The 14,869-nt window shown below is 51.2% G+C and overlaps 1 protein-coding gene across 1 annotated transcript in view; it reads right to left on the bottom strand.

Annotated features, from left to right (window-relative positions):
- The window catches only part of kcnq5b (potassium voltage-gated channel, KQT-like subfamily, member 5b), a 54,263-nt gene extending 40,008 nt beyond the window's left edge, over positions 1–14,255 (bottom strand). The window contains exons 1-4 of the mRNA XM_035406943.1: positions 14,167–14,255; positions 13,366–13,396; positions 12,529–12,649; positions 1,404–2,197 (exon numbers count right to left, since the gene is read on the bottom strand). Coding sequence (XP_035262834.1) covers positions 1,404–2,197; positions 12,529–12,649; positions 13,366–13,396; positions 14,167–14,255 — 1,035 coding nt within the window. The remainder of the gene's footprint in view (positions 1–1,403; positions 2,198–12,528; positions 12,650–13,365; positions 13,397–14,166) is intronic.
- Between the last annotated feature and the right edge of the window lie 614 nt (positions 14,256–14,869).

Below are 14,869 nucleotides of genomic sequence, written 5' to 3'. Positions count from 1 at the left end.
TCATCTCAAAACCTTGACTGTGATTCAGAGATAGTTAATGCATTTGTGTCACATTCTCCTGACTCACACTGAAAGGGGCTGTGCAGCCTGAAAGGGCACCGTGTGTGTGTGTGTGTGTGTGTGTGTGTGTGTGCGATCTTTTCATCGCCAGAGTGGAAGAGCCCGTTTTACAGGTAGGTGGAGAGTCCGGGCTTTTACTCCGTGGACTGTGGGCACCTTTGTGTTTGCTTTTGTGTGCATGTGTGTGTGAGTGTGTGTGAGTGTGTGTGCATGTGTGTGTGAGAGGCAAATTAGGAGAAAGAGGACAAAGGCAGAGAGATAGAAAGAGAGGGGTTTTTATGAAGTAGCTGACATTAGATTCCTCATTAGTCAGTCGTTTTTTAGGACTTTACATACTTTATAATCAACACAAATACACTTTGTGGTTATGGCAAGAACACATTTAAAATTTGAATTTGATAGAGAGAGAAAGAGAGAAAGAGGGAGACAGAAAAAGGGAAAGGGGAGGGGGGGGGGTGTGGTTCCTGCAGTGGGAATCTGGCTCTGGTGTCTGCTCCATGTCTCACATGATTTCTCTCACATGACCCCCCCCTGAGAGATCATGCGGGGACCCGCTGATTTCCGTTCTAACAGCCTTCACTGACGTTCGCCAAGCGTTCTGACTGACGAACCCGGTTCCAGGTGACCAGGCAGAAAGCACCGGTCTGTGTCACCGGTTGTGAAAATGGCGGTTAAACGAACTCACTCCTGCTGAGGAAGAGGCGGCCAATCACAGCTCGCCCCCCCTGCCCCCCCCCGTTCCCCCGTTCCTTCCTTCATTTACACAGCTCATTAATTTCCATGTTAATAATTAAACATTTAAAGGTGTGAGGTCACAAATGTGTGATTAGAATGTCCTTAGCTGAACATGCTGATGAATGCTGATGTCACAGTCACTGCCGGTGACTGAAAGGGATGCAGTTCTAGAACAAGACTCAGGACTTTGGGGGGAAAAAAAACAAACGTTTAAAAAAAACCTACACTTCAAAAGGGTGACGACCTTCTCGATTTTTAGCAGTTGTGACGCTGGGGAGTACGACCCAGGACAAGCTGGAGGGAGGCGAGCGAACAGCGGGAACCGGCGACACACAGGTCTGGCGGGCGGAGCAGGGAAAGGGGCAGGACGATGGCGGAGGGCGTGGGGGCGGGGCTACAGGGCGAGGGGACGGAGGTGCCCGGCAGCTCGGGCGACCGCAGCCTCGGGGGTCACGTGTCACGCCAGCGGAGGGCGGCGACGGGGCCTGGGCTATTTCGGAAACCCTGTCACTCTGACGCATCGCCCCGTCTCGCAGGCGACCCATTTCCCCCCCGGCAGAATTACGCATCTAATTAAGGCGCTAATTTTACAGCTAATGAATCGGCACGGCCAGCGCCGCCTCTGATGCAGCCGCAGAGCGGACTCTGGGCTCTGATGCAGGGGACTCTGGGCTCTGATGCAGCCACAGCGCGGACTCTGGGCTCTGATGCAGGGGACTCTGGGCTCTGATGCAGCAGCAGAGCGGGGTCTGGGCTCTGGGCTCTGATGCAGGGGACTCTGGGCTCTGATGCAGGGGACTCTGGGCTCTGATGCAGGGGACTCTGGGCTCTGGGCTCTGATGCAGCCGCAGCGCGGACTCCGGGCTCTGATGCAGGGGACTCTGGGCTCTGATGCAGAGGGGACTCTGGGCTCTGATGCAGGGGACTCTGGGCTCTGATGCAGGGGACTCTGGGCTCTGATGCAGGGGACTCTGGGCTCTGGGCTCTGATGCAGCCGCAGCGCGGACTCTGGGCTCTGATGCAGGGGACTCCGGGCTATGATGCAGCGGACTCTGGGCTCTGATGCAGCGGACTCTGGGCTCTGATGCAGCGGACTCTGGGCTCTGATGCAGGGGACTCCGGGCTATGATGCAGGGGACTCTGGGCTCTGATGCAGCGGACTCTGGGCTCTGATGCAGCGGACTCTGGGCTCTGATGCAGCGGACTCTGGGCTCTGATGCAGGGGACTCTGGGCTCTGATGCAGCAGCAGAGCGGACTCTGGGCTCTGATGCAGGGGACTCCGGGCTATGATGCAGGGGACTCTGGGCTCTGATGCAGCGGACTCTGGGCTCTGATGCAGCGGACTCTGGGCTCTGATGCAGGGGACTCTGGGCTCTGATGCAGCATGCGGACTCTGGGCTGCTGTCGGCCTGTTTCACAGAGGGGCTGTACTGCACACACCTGTGTGCGTGTGCGAGAGGGCGCTGCGGCTGTGTGATAAGTGAGCTTGTGTGTGTGTTTGTGTGTGCTTGCACATGTGTTTGTGTGTGCACGTATGTGTGTAAATAAATTATACTTCTGTGTGTGTGTGTATATATGTGTGCGTGTGTGTGTGTGTGCATGTGTGTTGGCGTGTGTGTATGTATGTGTGTGTGTGTGTGCGTGTGTGGCAGAGAGATTTTGTGCAGCGTTAAGGCCATTCAGATAACTGACACACACAGATAAGTGCTGTCTGGGCGTGGCGATGCAGAGTCACAGAGTCAGAGAGGAGAGAGGACACGGCCAGGCACCTGCTTCCCTACAACACAGAGAGGGCCTGTGCAGCGCTGCCTGTCGCCATGGCAATAAACAGCAACTGGCTCGTTCCTGCTCATGGACAAAAACGCACACTCATCATCATCATATGTATCTGTACTATGCTTTTACTCCATCCCGATGCCAATACAGACGCCCGACACTCAAAGTCCTGGCCCAATCGGAGACAAGCACATCAGCACGTTCAACGTATTGCGCTGCAGATGTAGTTCATTCACGACAGACGGACATGTCCCGAAAAACACACCTTTACCACAACTACAGAGACTGGTTGGAATTCATTAAGAGGGGAAACCGGTAAAACAAATGAACCAGTAACAGTGAGGACCCAAATTAATAGACCTTCGCCCCCCCTCCACCCCCTCTCCCCCCCGTCCCCCGTCCCCCGTCCCCCGCTCCAAGTGTCATCAAGGTCAAGATGGAGAGCCCCCCTTCCAGCAAAAACACACTGCGCAGCCTCAGCGAAAAGTGTTAGCATTAGCACCTTCCTATATTTAGATTTCCTGGGCGGGGGGGAACAGATGTCGAAACTTCTGGCCAATGGGAACAGCTGCAATCAGGGGACAGCAGGTGCACCATGGGGAGGTGGGGGGGGGTGGGTGGTCGGGGCTGTCTGGAAGTCCCCTGGACACACCTGTTCACAGTTCGCAACACAATCCGTTCGAAAATACCCCTACCCCCACCACTTTCCCCACCCCCGCCCACGCCCCAACACTTTCCACAAGCATCTCCTAAATCTCCAATAAGACCAAAAGAGGATCAAGAACAACTTTTTTTTTTTTGGACACAGCTACTGTAAATTGCCATTCCTACATATTGACATACACAGCATAATTACAGGGCGCAAATATCATTCTCTACACTGCTTCAGAGAAGGATTATTTGAGATAGGCGCTATTATAAATTCTCCATGCTCCTGAGAAGGGTTGTATCCAACACCTTGGGTCCTTGAGGGCTTCAGTATGGTGATTTACCACCCCTCCAAAGCCCTGCTGCTAACAGTAGCAGGTGCAAAGCTCATTAATGGCAGCCATGGTGATTTGAATCGAGCAGTTAAGTGTTTCGGCCAGACTGGAGAAAAAAAAAAAAAAAAAAAAAAACAGTAGGCACGCAGCTGTTCTGGAGGACCAGGAACAACAGAGCATCATGGGCCGTCTCTCCTTTCCCTTTACAAGTCAAAGCTGGTCGGACCAGAATGCAACGGTAGCAGGGGGTCACAAATTTAATATTGAGCTTAAACCCAGGGGAGGAGATCAAATTAAGTCTCCATTTCCCAATTCCATCTCATCTCATTCCTTTCCGTTCCAAAAACTGCTCCCGCCCCGACCAGTCTACACGCCCCACCCCTATTTCGGGAGAACATTGTTGACGATAAATTTAAACGAGAGCAAATAAAAATAACGCTTAACATGGCTATACAGCTCGCAGGCAAGCCCAATTAAGGTTTTCCCATGGTCCAACGACAATAACCCACATGACCTCAAAACGAACTTCAAGGGCTGACGATGAAGGATCCACACAATCGCTCTCGTTCAATAAAGGCATTATGTACTTTGAAGTTATTTTGAGACTTCATTTTAGTTCAAAATAAATGATATTCAAAATTTACTTCTGCAAATGGGACAGTGAATCTGCTGTTTTGGGATAGTTCAGCTACATAAGAATTAAAAAAAAACACATGACTCAACTCCCACAAGGAAATAACTCTTCTGTGTGTTTTTGTAAGTGTTTGAATTTAACTTTTTTTTCTTTTTTGTTTTTTTTTTTGGCTAGTAGAAATTAATTTGTATATTTTTCTTCTTCGTGCCTTTCCGGAACATGCCGTTAAAGTGTTTTTACGCTAAGTCCATAAAAAGGTGACAAAATGGAAAAACAACTACTGTTTTTTTTTTCTTCATGTTTTTGAGGATTTAAAATTAAGCCACGTTTGCAGAAAACAAACAGCAAACAACACACGACTGCCATCAAAGAGGTTCTGCCACTGGTCCGAAACGCCTTGAAAGTGAATTTAGAAGCAAAACAGACAAAGTCATGCAGACACTAATTTCTTGAGGTCAAAGTGACCACGGGTTTAATCAGTGTTGTGAACTAAACCACCTGTTTATCCCATTGTAGTGGCGGGGGGGGGGGGGGGGGGGGGGGGGGGGGGGGGTGGGGGCAGGGGGGGGTTTCATAGTTTTCTCCACCGCCGACCCCAACGGTGAGGGACTCATAGTCGAATCCAGAAATTTGAATAAGGCCTTGCTGTTATTTTTACAGCGCAGTAAAAGGGCCACGTCTTCTCTCTCCGTCTGTTTCAGATGAGGTGTAATGACGCCGGTAAAGACAGCCCTGAATCTGACGGCTCTCACGGCGCCCGTTAAAGAGTCCTTTACGCTCGTGAGCGGTTACCGGCAGAAGAAAAAAGGTCTAGATAATAAAACTTATTTTTCTTGCTCTCTCAAAGTTTTAAGAGAACAATAATAGCAATAACAACATAAGTTTTTTTTTTTTATATATAGTTTTTATTTTTAGTTTCACCGGGTCTCAGAAACTAATATAATTACTCTCACCCAAATCCAAGCGCGTGTGAGTGAGTGAGAGGGAAAAAAAGAAATCATGAAAAAAAAAAAAAAAAACTTTAAAACCCGCTCGTACACAAATGTTTTCGCAGGGCAAGGGCGCTTGCGGGCTTCGTGTGCAGACGGGTCACGCAATGCCAGCCTTGCGCAAGGACCCATAAAATCCGACCAATAAAAAAGAGCTGCGGGCGGCGCAGACGAACGTTCCGTCGCCGCCGGCACCCCGACGCGCTTCTCAGACGCAAAACAAAATCTGCCCGTTTTTCTTCCCCCCAGACGAAGTGCACGTGATTTACATCAGGACACGCCGAGCGATGTCTTTAGTACGACGCTGTGTACTGGACTCTCCTCAGCCGCGTCCGACCGACAGCCGCTGGGTTTCGTACAGGGGCTCCTGGGGTGCTGCTCTGCGGCTCAGGTAAAGCACCACTCTGTTTGTCACGCTCTGGAGAAAAGCGGACCATCGCAAACTGTTATATGAACAGCCTCGGGGGCTCAGTCAATTCAGGGAAGGTGTGTGTGTGTGTGTGTGTGTGTGTGTGTGTACATGCGTGCGAGTGTGTGTGTGTGTGTGTGTTGCAACAAGTGATAACTACATACACCATATTCATAAAACTACCCCTACCCTCCCCAAGCATAGCTGTGTTATATTTTATAAATGATACTGATGATTGTGCCTCAGATGCTCGTGATGCCAGTGATCGTCTGTCCTGCACAGAGAGCAGCTTTCCGCTGCCAAAGGCTTTCATTTTGCCAGCACTGGCTGGCCGGAGAAGGAACCGAAATCTCCGGTTACGGCACCTCCAGGGAGGGCCGACGCCGAAATCGAGCCAAAATGGCCGCCCGTGCCAACCTCCCCCCTCGCCGTAGTCACACTGCACGCCCCACACACCTAACTCTAGAGGTGAGGTCCAGCGTACCTGTGCGTTTAACATATGTACACACAAGTGACACACGCTCTCCAAATGCATTGCATTTTATTATTCATAGGCGTCCGACCAGCCAATACGAAAGCATACGAAACCCAACCGGTAATTACATGAATAAAGGGGTCAAAGGTCAGGTTCAGGACTCTAACGTCTCTGCGCTGACGTCCCAGAGGCACAGCTGACGACCGGCAATGTTCCCCAACGGAGAAGTCAATCAGAAGTCCCAGCGCTCCAAACACCAACGCTAACAATAAGCATACTGAATTACAGCATTAAAAAAATGAAAATCATCTTATTGATCAAACGAGGGACAATAACTGATTATGATCAAACAGACAAAACTTTTTTTTTTGTTGTTGTGGTTTTTGTCTGTGTGTTGTCCCGTTATGCGTAACTTAAATTCTCTGTTGGCACCTGTCGTCCCGAGCCAGGTGAGTGGAGGAGGGGCTTAGCGTTCGTACGTTTTCACATTTGGAAAGCGATGCCCATGAATTCCTCCGCTGTGGCTCCTTTCATTATCCTCCCGGTGACAGAGCTCAATATCCCTGTCAGTTACGCCCAGCGGCGAGCACACTCGACCTTCTGTCCCTGAACGAGAATCACGTCACGGGGGCATGCTGGGATAGCATCTCTGAGGGGTGCCAAACGGGCACCGGGGGGGGGGGGGGGGGGGGCGAGATCGACCGCCCGTCGTGGGAAAGGCGTCCGTAGCAGACCAGCTCTAGCGAACCCTTTTCTTTTGGTTGTGAAAAGACGATGAAACACTGTTTGGGCGCTCAGGTGGAAACCCGGCTGCGTTCGGTGGAAAGGTGAAAGCTTTTCCGGCCGAACAGGGCGTAGCCGGGACGCGTCCGGGTGGAAACCCGAGACTAATCCGGCTTTACGTCAGAACGTCTCCCGGCCGGGATTTCCAGCCCTCTGGACGTCTGGATTTGGCTCAGCGGAGTGTGCTGCTTTATGCTTCAGTCCAGCAGGCAAACACTGGCGAGGCTGAAAGAAAGGTAATTGCATCCTGGCCTGTTACACCCACAGGTGATGCACGCAGCTACAAACCCCATATTCAGTTTCACCCAAGTGAAAAAACTCTGCAGTACGGTCCACAATAACCTGCTATTACCTCTCAGGGATTTTTGTTCTTGCAATGTCACCGTCTGAGAAGGCAGAACAACCAGTAAAATCATGTCTGACATAATATTTACTTTATTTTTTTAAAATCCATTGACGTGCCTTTACTGTACAAGTCAGTCCAGGCTATTGGATGTGAACCTTGTTGTTGGAGAAGGGTACGCTGTCAGAAGCTAGGAGCGATCTGAGCATGCTCAGCGCCCAACATGTGACTTCCTGTGCTCTCAGCCACTGAACTTCCTCTCTCTTGTACAGTAGGCGAGGAAGTGACACGCACGAAAAAAAAAGAAAACACTTTCTTCAAAATGTTCTGTTTGGAGGCTAAGTGCACCGCAGAGCTACTGCAACTGCTGCTGTTAAATTAATTAAGACAGAGCAGATATCCTGGAGCAAAACAACATCCTGCGAAGAGTCACACGTTTTGTAAACAAAATTACAAAAAGTAAAATTCTAATCACTGCCTGAGAAACACAGAAAATGGCTTATTGCCATGCCTCAAGCTCACAGCTGCCACTTATGCCAGCCTAGCCAAGGCCAATGTTTTATTTTAATTAAAAATTTGACGTTGTGTAGACGCACACGTGCAACAAGCACAGCATATGTCAACCCAAACAAGTCAATTCAAAAGAAAATCCAAGCTTAGTGACATTATACGCATCAGCCGATCAATTTCTATTTTAATGTATTAATTTAATTTGTTTCCATTTAAAAGCGAAACTGTGAACAGCCTGCCACAAACGAAGGTGCTACTCATCGCTGTGACTTCCTGCGTAGAACTCAGGAAGTGCGTTAGCAGGTGCATCCTCTGCCTGCGCCGAACAGCCACTGAGCTGCAGACCGCTACCTGAGCTGGGACGCTGCCGTGCCGGGGGACTGAGCAGCAGCCGCGGCGGGTTATCGCACGTGCCAGGGGGCTCGCTAGCGAGCGACGGGGCGGCGGTGACCTTTGACCTCGACCTTCGGCGATGCTCCCAGGCGATGCTGTGGTTAACCGTGAGCCAAAACTGGCGCAGGCACAGCCCGGCTTGCCAACTGTTATTAAAACACATGAGTGCACGTTCCAAATTCGGGTGGGACTTGGAGGTGCCAAATTTTTTGAAGAACGAAATAAAATAAAAATAAATCCCCTGTACAAATGAGGAAAAAAAACAAGTCTATTTTTATTTTTATTTTTAAAAGCAAGGTTGTGAAGAGGGGGAATCGGCGTACGCAAACGCATATCGCCACTGTTCCTTCGGCTGCGCAAACCCGGCGCAAACCAACCGCCAAAAACCGAGCTCCGCTTCAGGCGCGACCCGCATCGCTGTGGAGTTTCTGCCGGTTGAGTGCACCGAGATAAAAAAAGTACTACAATCCCCGTCACCTCGCACCATGAGACGATAATCACATAAAATTTCCTGCTTCTCTTCTGACCCCGCCCCCCCCGCGGCGAACGCAGGCGCTGCCTTCCCTTGACGTGGATCTCGCCGAAGTCTGGGCCCCGCCCCCCCCCCCCCCTCGCTGTGACACGGGGTAAAAAATAGCGAGCGGAGCCCCGCGCGGCTCCGTCGGCTCTGAGCCGCGATCGCGGTGACACGGCGGTGGGGGCCCGGCGTCTCTGTCAGCGCGACACGCCGAAGCTCGAAAACAAAAACGATTCGGCGTCTGTTTACCGCGTTGGCCTCGCACGCGGCGGGGCGCGAGAGCGCGCTCTCTTAATGTGAATATATACGGTAAACGGACTGCATCTATATAGCGCCTTTATCCAAAGCGCTTTACGACTGATGCCTCTCATCCACCAGAGCAGTTAGGGGTTAGGCGTCTTGCTCAGGGACACTTCTGCACGCCCAGGGCGGGGGATCGAACAGGCAACCCTCCGACTGCCAGACAACCGCTCTTACCGCCTGAGCTATGTCGCCCCCATATACATAATAATATATGAGCCAGAGCAGTGTGCAATGCAGGATTCCCACTGCTCATCTTCAGCCGAACGTGGCCTATAGTGGTTCTGCAGTTCAGGGCTTTCTTACGCGCTTTCATCACAAATCCTGCAGCTGACATTTTTGTTCCAGAGCAGGGGTGTCCAATCTTGGCCGAGAACAGTCGGTTCTGGGCGCAGGTTTCTGTTTTATCCTGGCACAAAGACGAGCGGAGTCTGCTTCTCAAGGCCTTGACTGCAGGCCGTGATTGGGTCTGAGCAGCTGAATCAGGTGTCGTAGCGCCGCCGGGCTAAAAACAGAAACCCGCTTTCGCTCGCGGCGGCACTTCCTGTTCAAATAAAACCGGACACGCCCGCTTTCAGAAACTGAGTGAAATGCGGACCCTCCCATTGGCCGGCTGCTGCGGGAGAGCTTACGGGCGGCAGCGCATTACGGACGCGTCTGAAAGTTTTCGTTTTACTGGCCGTCCCGACGCAGACAGGGCCCGGGACCACCGAGCCCCCACGACCAGGCCAAACCACCACAGCCAGCCACGGAAAACATACGCGCAGCGCCTTCATACCGCTGGGACCATATCTAAATATAAGTTATATATCTCTCGTTAAAAAAAAAAAATCTTTTAATTCTCCAATAAAACCAATAACGACGGCCGGGTTTCCACTTCCCGTGAAGGCGCCAAGGGCAATAATTCTATTTCACAATCCTCACCAGAGCCCAAACAAACATAAATTATTATTTCGACAAATATTTCCAAAACCTTTTTCCTTTTTTTCCTTCTTCCTCCCCTCCTCCTCCTCGTATATGAAAAACAGTGTGGGTTGAGCGCCGTCGTGGAGCGCTCAGGCTTCGGGCTACTTAAGGCTGCTTAAAACTCTGCTACCTGCGCGTACACCGCAGAGCTTCCCGTGAATTAAATGAATCCATCAGCCGGTCTGCTGCCTGATCCTCTCACGTACACAACGCACCGCTAGCACTCGCCATCGCCGACGGCCTTGAGGATAAACTCAGCATCGTTCGTGCGCCCGATACTCAAGTACGCATCGACGGCCTCCTTCTCCGCGTCACTGGGGCCTGGAACGCTTCGAACCTTTCTCCACGCTCGTTGCCGTGGTGATACCGTTAAGGTTCCGTAAGGACCGAGGCCCGGCAGGCGTTTCACTTCCTGGTTCCTGGGGCCAATGGGATCAGTCGTCACGGATCAGTGAGTGAGAGGAAAAAAACATACATAGATATGATAAAAAAAATAAATAAATTTTCATTTATAATTTAAGAACAATTGATAACCTGGAGAATACCAGAGCTGCTAAATAATTTGTATTCATCTTTGCTGGGCTTCTGGAAATACATTTTGTGCAGTTACCAATAGGCACAGCTTGTACAGTATAGACACTAGAGAGCACAAGTAATAATAATAATTCCAACTCAGATGTAACACCATTACTCAGATACAACACCGTTACTCAGATACTACTCAGATACAACACCGTTACTCAGATACAACACCATTAACTCAGATACAACACCGTTACTCAGATACTACTCAGATACAACACCATTACTCAGATACAACACCATTAACTCAGATACAACACCATTAACTCAGATACAACACCGTTACTCAGATACAACACCGTTACTCAGATACTACTCAGATACAACACCATTAACTCAGATACAACACCATTAACTCAGATACAACACCATTACTCAGATACAACACCATTAACTCAGATACAACACCGTTACTCAGATACTACTCAGATACAACTCCAGTACTTCAGTACTCCATTGCTCAGTTATGTGGCAGGTTCTTGCTGCGCTCAACAGGGTAGGCCCAAATACAAGATGCATCTTCACCTTTCAGCCTGTGAGCCGGGACCCGGTGATGGACGACTAAAGCAGTTTGGGAAAACGCTCGCTCTCTGCTAATTCATCAGAGTTTGGCGGGGGGTGAACCGGCTGGCCAGACCGCACCCCGGCCCAGTCATCAGCCCGTCTGATTAAATGGCTCGTACTTCGAAAATTTCACTCAAGCCATCAGACGTAAAAGCATTAGCCTCTCTCGCCCTCCCTCCCGCCCTCCCCCCACCCCACCCCACCCCACCCAGGCCATTTTTAGAATGGTACTCTAGCAGCTTGATTGCGGGCCCAAATTCAGACAACAGACCAGACACTGTGCTGTTCCTCCACACGGAAACCCCCACCCTCAACACCATTTTCGCGTTAGAAATGCGCTTTGACATTGACCGGCTCTTTATCTCGTTAGCACGTTAGCACGTTTAGCACGTTAGCTCGCCCCTGAGCTCCGAGGCCCGGCTCAGGGCGACCGCAAAGAGGCACCCGCGAAGGACGGGAAGCACGCGGGAGTCCTTTCAGAGGAAAAGCACGGGAAATCGCGTCCCCCTTTTAATCCATTCGCCGGTTACCGAGGTTACCGTTCAGCCTGAGGGCCATCTGCTAGACGGCTGTTTTTTCGGCGCTCGAAGGGTTAACCCCGGCCCGCACCGTTCGCAGATTACCAGAGGAATGTCCAGCGACTTTCCACATTCGAGGAAAACAAATACGGCGGAGTTTTGGTTGGCGGGCGCTGTGCAGGATTATCAGGTCCTGGGAACGCCTGCTCTTTCTCAGACCTCGGAGGTACGCTGGGAAGCTGAAGCTGGGGGGGCGGGGGGGGGGGGGAGGGGGTCACCTGTGGCCCCGTCCCGTCTCACAGAGAGAGCTCTGTCCGACCGGCCTCTCCCCTGTACCCAAACTACACACAGCTGTTCCGCACTGAACTGTTAAGCCTGTCCCACCTCAGGACAAACTCGCATCCCCTTGTTCAGTTCAGGCAGTTAATCAAGGTATTTCATACCCACATCTCTTATCTAGACACCAGTCAAATTGCTGGAGATTACCGCCAGCTATAAAAGAAAGAACTCATTTGACAGAGTTCTTCCGTGGTATGATATTAAGTTCTGCGTAGCATCGCGCTTGGCTGAAAAGGCTCGGGGGCCTGCAGGAGGGCTTTTTAAATTATAATGGTAGTCACGGTAAAATACCTACTTGGCCCAGGTCTAGACTAGGCTTTGGCTAAGTGGGCCAGGTGCTAATCAAAGGGCATAGACATGTTTGCTGAAGCCTGGGAGAGCCTCGAGGTCACCTTGATTGCTCCAGTGGGCATCCAGCTGTGCGCATTTCTTAGTGCTGTCGACCCCCCCCCCCCCCTCCCGACCCCGCTCAGGATGGGGGCCCGGCGAAGGCATGAATAAATAATGGGACAGCAGGAGCCCTGTGGCCCCCGGGTACCCTTCGTTAATTACAGCCTGTCGCTGCACCTCAGCGGGACTTCACCTGGGAACCCCGCTTAATAACACAGGTAATAAACGCCATGGCGACCCCCCAGGCCCCCCCTGCCGCACCCCCCGCGATGGGAGTGTCGTCCGCCTTCTGGCCTCGACCGCGGTTGCCCGTGGCAACGTGGTGTGAACTCGTTATTGGTCGCTGGGACCTCTTGGGTCGGCAGCAGGACGGAGGCTGGGCCTGGACGGGGCGTTCAACAACCAGGGAGAAGCAGCATGGCTCAAATATACTGCTCTTTCTAACTGAGCTGCTCCTTCTAACCATGCTGCCTCTTATAATTGAGCTGCTCCTTCTAATTGAGCTGCTCTTTATAATTGAGCTGCTCCTTCTAACTGAGCTGCTCTTTATAATTGAGCTGTTCTTTCTAACTGAGCTGCTCTTTCTAATTGAGCTGCTCCTTCTACCTACTGCTTGGTTTAGAAAACATCGGTGAGTGGGACACTCCCTGGATAAGAGGACAAAGAAGGAGAGACGAGGGGTGTGAAAGACTACTCCATCTTACCCCCCATCATCCGCCCAATTATCTGTCTGTCATACACAGACAAGCCAGCCATTTAAGGAAGCTTGTTGAGGGTGAAACATAAACCTTTGAGATCAGACTTCGTCTGTCCAAAAATACCTGTCCCGGTATTGATTTCTTTCACACAACACCAAAAAAAAAAAAAACAAGCGCTCCTGGATTTGTGACCATGCTGAAAACGATCTGATTTTGTCTCTCCTCTCTCCCCACCACCCCCCCACCCCCCCACCCCACACACTCGGAACTGACCGCCACGGCTGCCCGTTTTCATTACACTGCCACAGCCGCAGCTAAAAAAAAAAAAGAGAACCGAACCAGACAAGAAGCGCCATGTCTGAGAAACAGTGCCAGCGCAGCGAAACGTGAGGCTCGTTACCTCGTGTTTGTCAGCCAGCAGACGCTCCTGCCTGGGGCGAGCGCACGGGTTACACACGCTCCTGTCACTCCTCCGGGCACCTGCTACTGCAAATTCAGCTTTTAAGCACCTCAACTCACAGGGCTGCAACACAACAGCAGCCGTGGCAGGCCGGGGATTGAATCCTGCAACCCCCCTCGCTTGGGGAGGCCCTGACAAAGTTGGGAGGGTCATAATTCACCTCGTTTTGAGGCACAGAGAAGGTGGAGGTGGGTAGGGGGGGGGACTCATGGAGGGGGGCCAGTGGGCGGAGCGGGGGGGGGGGGGGGTGGGTGGGGGTGCATTGCTGTTGACGCTGGCCGCGCTGGCAGCTGCAGCTCGCACCGACGGGTAAAACAGGAAGGTCAGGGCCCTGCTTCCTCCCAGATTTACAGTTGGCAGCCAGGGAAACGATCAACAACAGGTCAACGAGAGCGGCAGTCCCACAGCCCAAAACTGCCCTCCTGGCCCGCCCAAGGGGCCCCAACTCAGACCCCTGTGAGTGCCCACTGTCCCGGGTTTCACAGACCAGCCGTTTACAAGTCCAATTTAAGAGTAACTACTGCTGCTGACACAGGGATCCCCGAGCTCATGAATAAATGAATACAAATTCATTCCTTTTTTTAAATAAGAGAGGGGAAAAGCCCATGGATGCACTGCACTACACCAACTTTGTGTAGAATCATCAGTTCATTTGTCAGAGCCAGGGAAACGATTTATTTATTATCATAATATTTGATTTATGCAAAAAATAAATAAAAAATTAAAATAAAAAAACCGCACCGAACCACTCCAAACCGCACCCAAACCGCGGCCTTGTCCGCGTACCGCCGTCCGGGCCTGCGCGGAAGCTTCCGGAAGGAGCGGCGCATTTTCTTCCGCCGCCGCCGTGGAGCCCGAGGGAAGCGCGCGTAGCTGCAGCGCGAGCTCGGCGATCAGCGAAAGCCCGGCGATCAGCGCGAGCGCACGTCAAACCCCGAGCTCTGCTCTGACGCAGGTCTCCCTCTCTCCTCTGCGTTTTTCTCCGTCGGAGGTTTTCAAATGCACAACAAAAAAAAAGAGAAAAAGAGAACTTCACTAAATTACACAAACGCTGGGTCTTTTCATCACTGCCGTTTCCGTCATCGTTCTGAAGAGGAAATGGAAGAAAAAAAAGAAACTAAAACTGAAAAACAAGACTGACCTGAATATTTATTTACTAGTTTTTTTTTTTAATGTACACCATGACCGCGCCTGCAGTCCATTTTGACAAATGATAAGTCAGAACAATGATTTGATCGTAGTTCAGCAGCACGGCAATCACGGCAACAACAAAAACAGCACAATAAAATAAAAAAACCTGATAAAACAAGGGACAATGATGGCAGTAAGTACAAATAAACCCCCCCCCACCCCCCACCATGCATTTATTCCTCTTCTCTGTCCCTGTAGCCAGCAGGCCTGGCATTTCATCGCTTTTAAAACGCTGGCGTTGACCGCATGAGTC

This window comes from Anguilla anguilla, chromosome 2 (assembly GCF_013347855.1).
Source record: "Anguilla anguilla isolate fAngAng1 chromosome 2, fAngAng1.pri, whole genome shotgun sequence".
NCBI lineage: Eukaryota > Metazoa > Chordata > Actinopteri > Anguilliformes > Anguillidae > Anguilla > Anguilla anguilla.
Note: the sequence above shows the minus strand (reverse complement) of the source record. Positions and strands in the feature narration are given on the sequence as shown.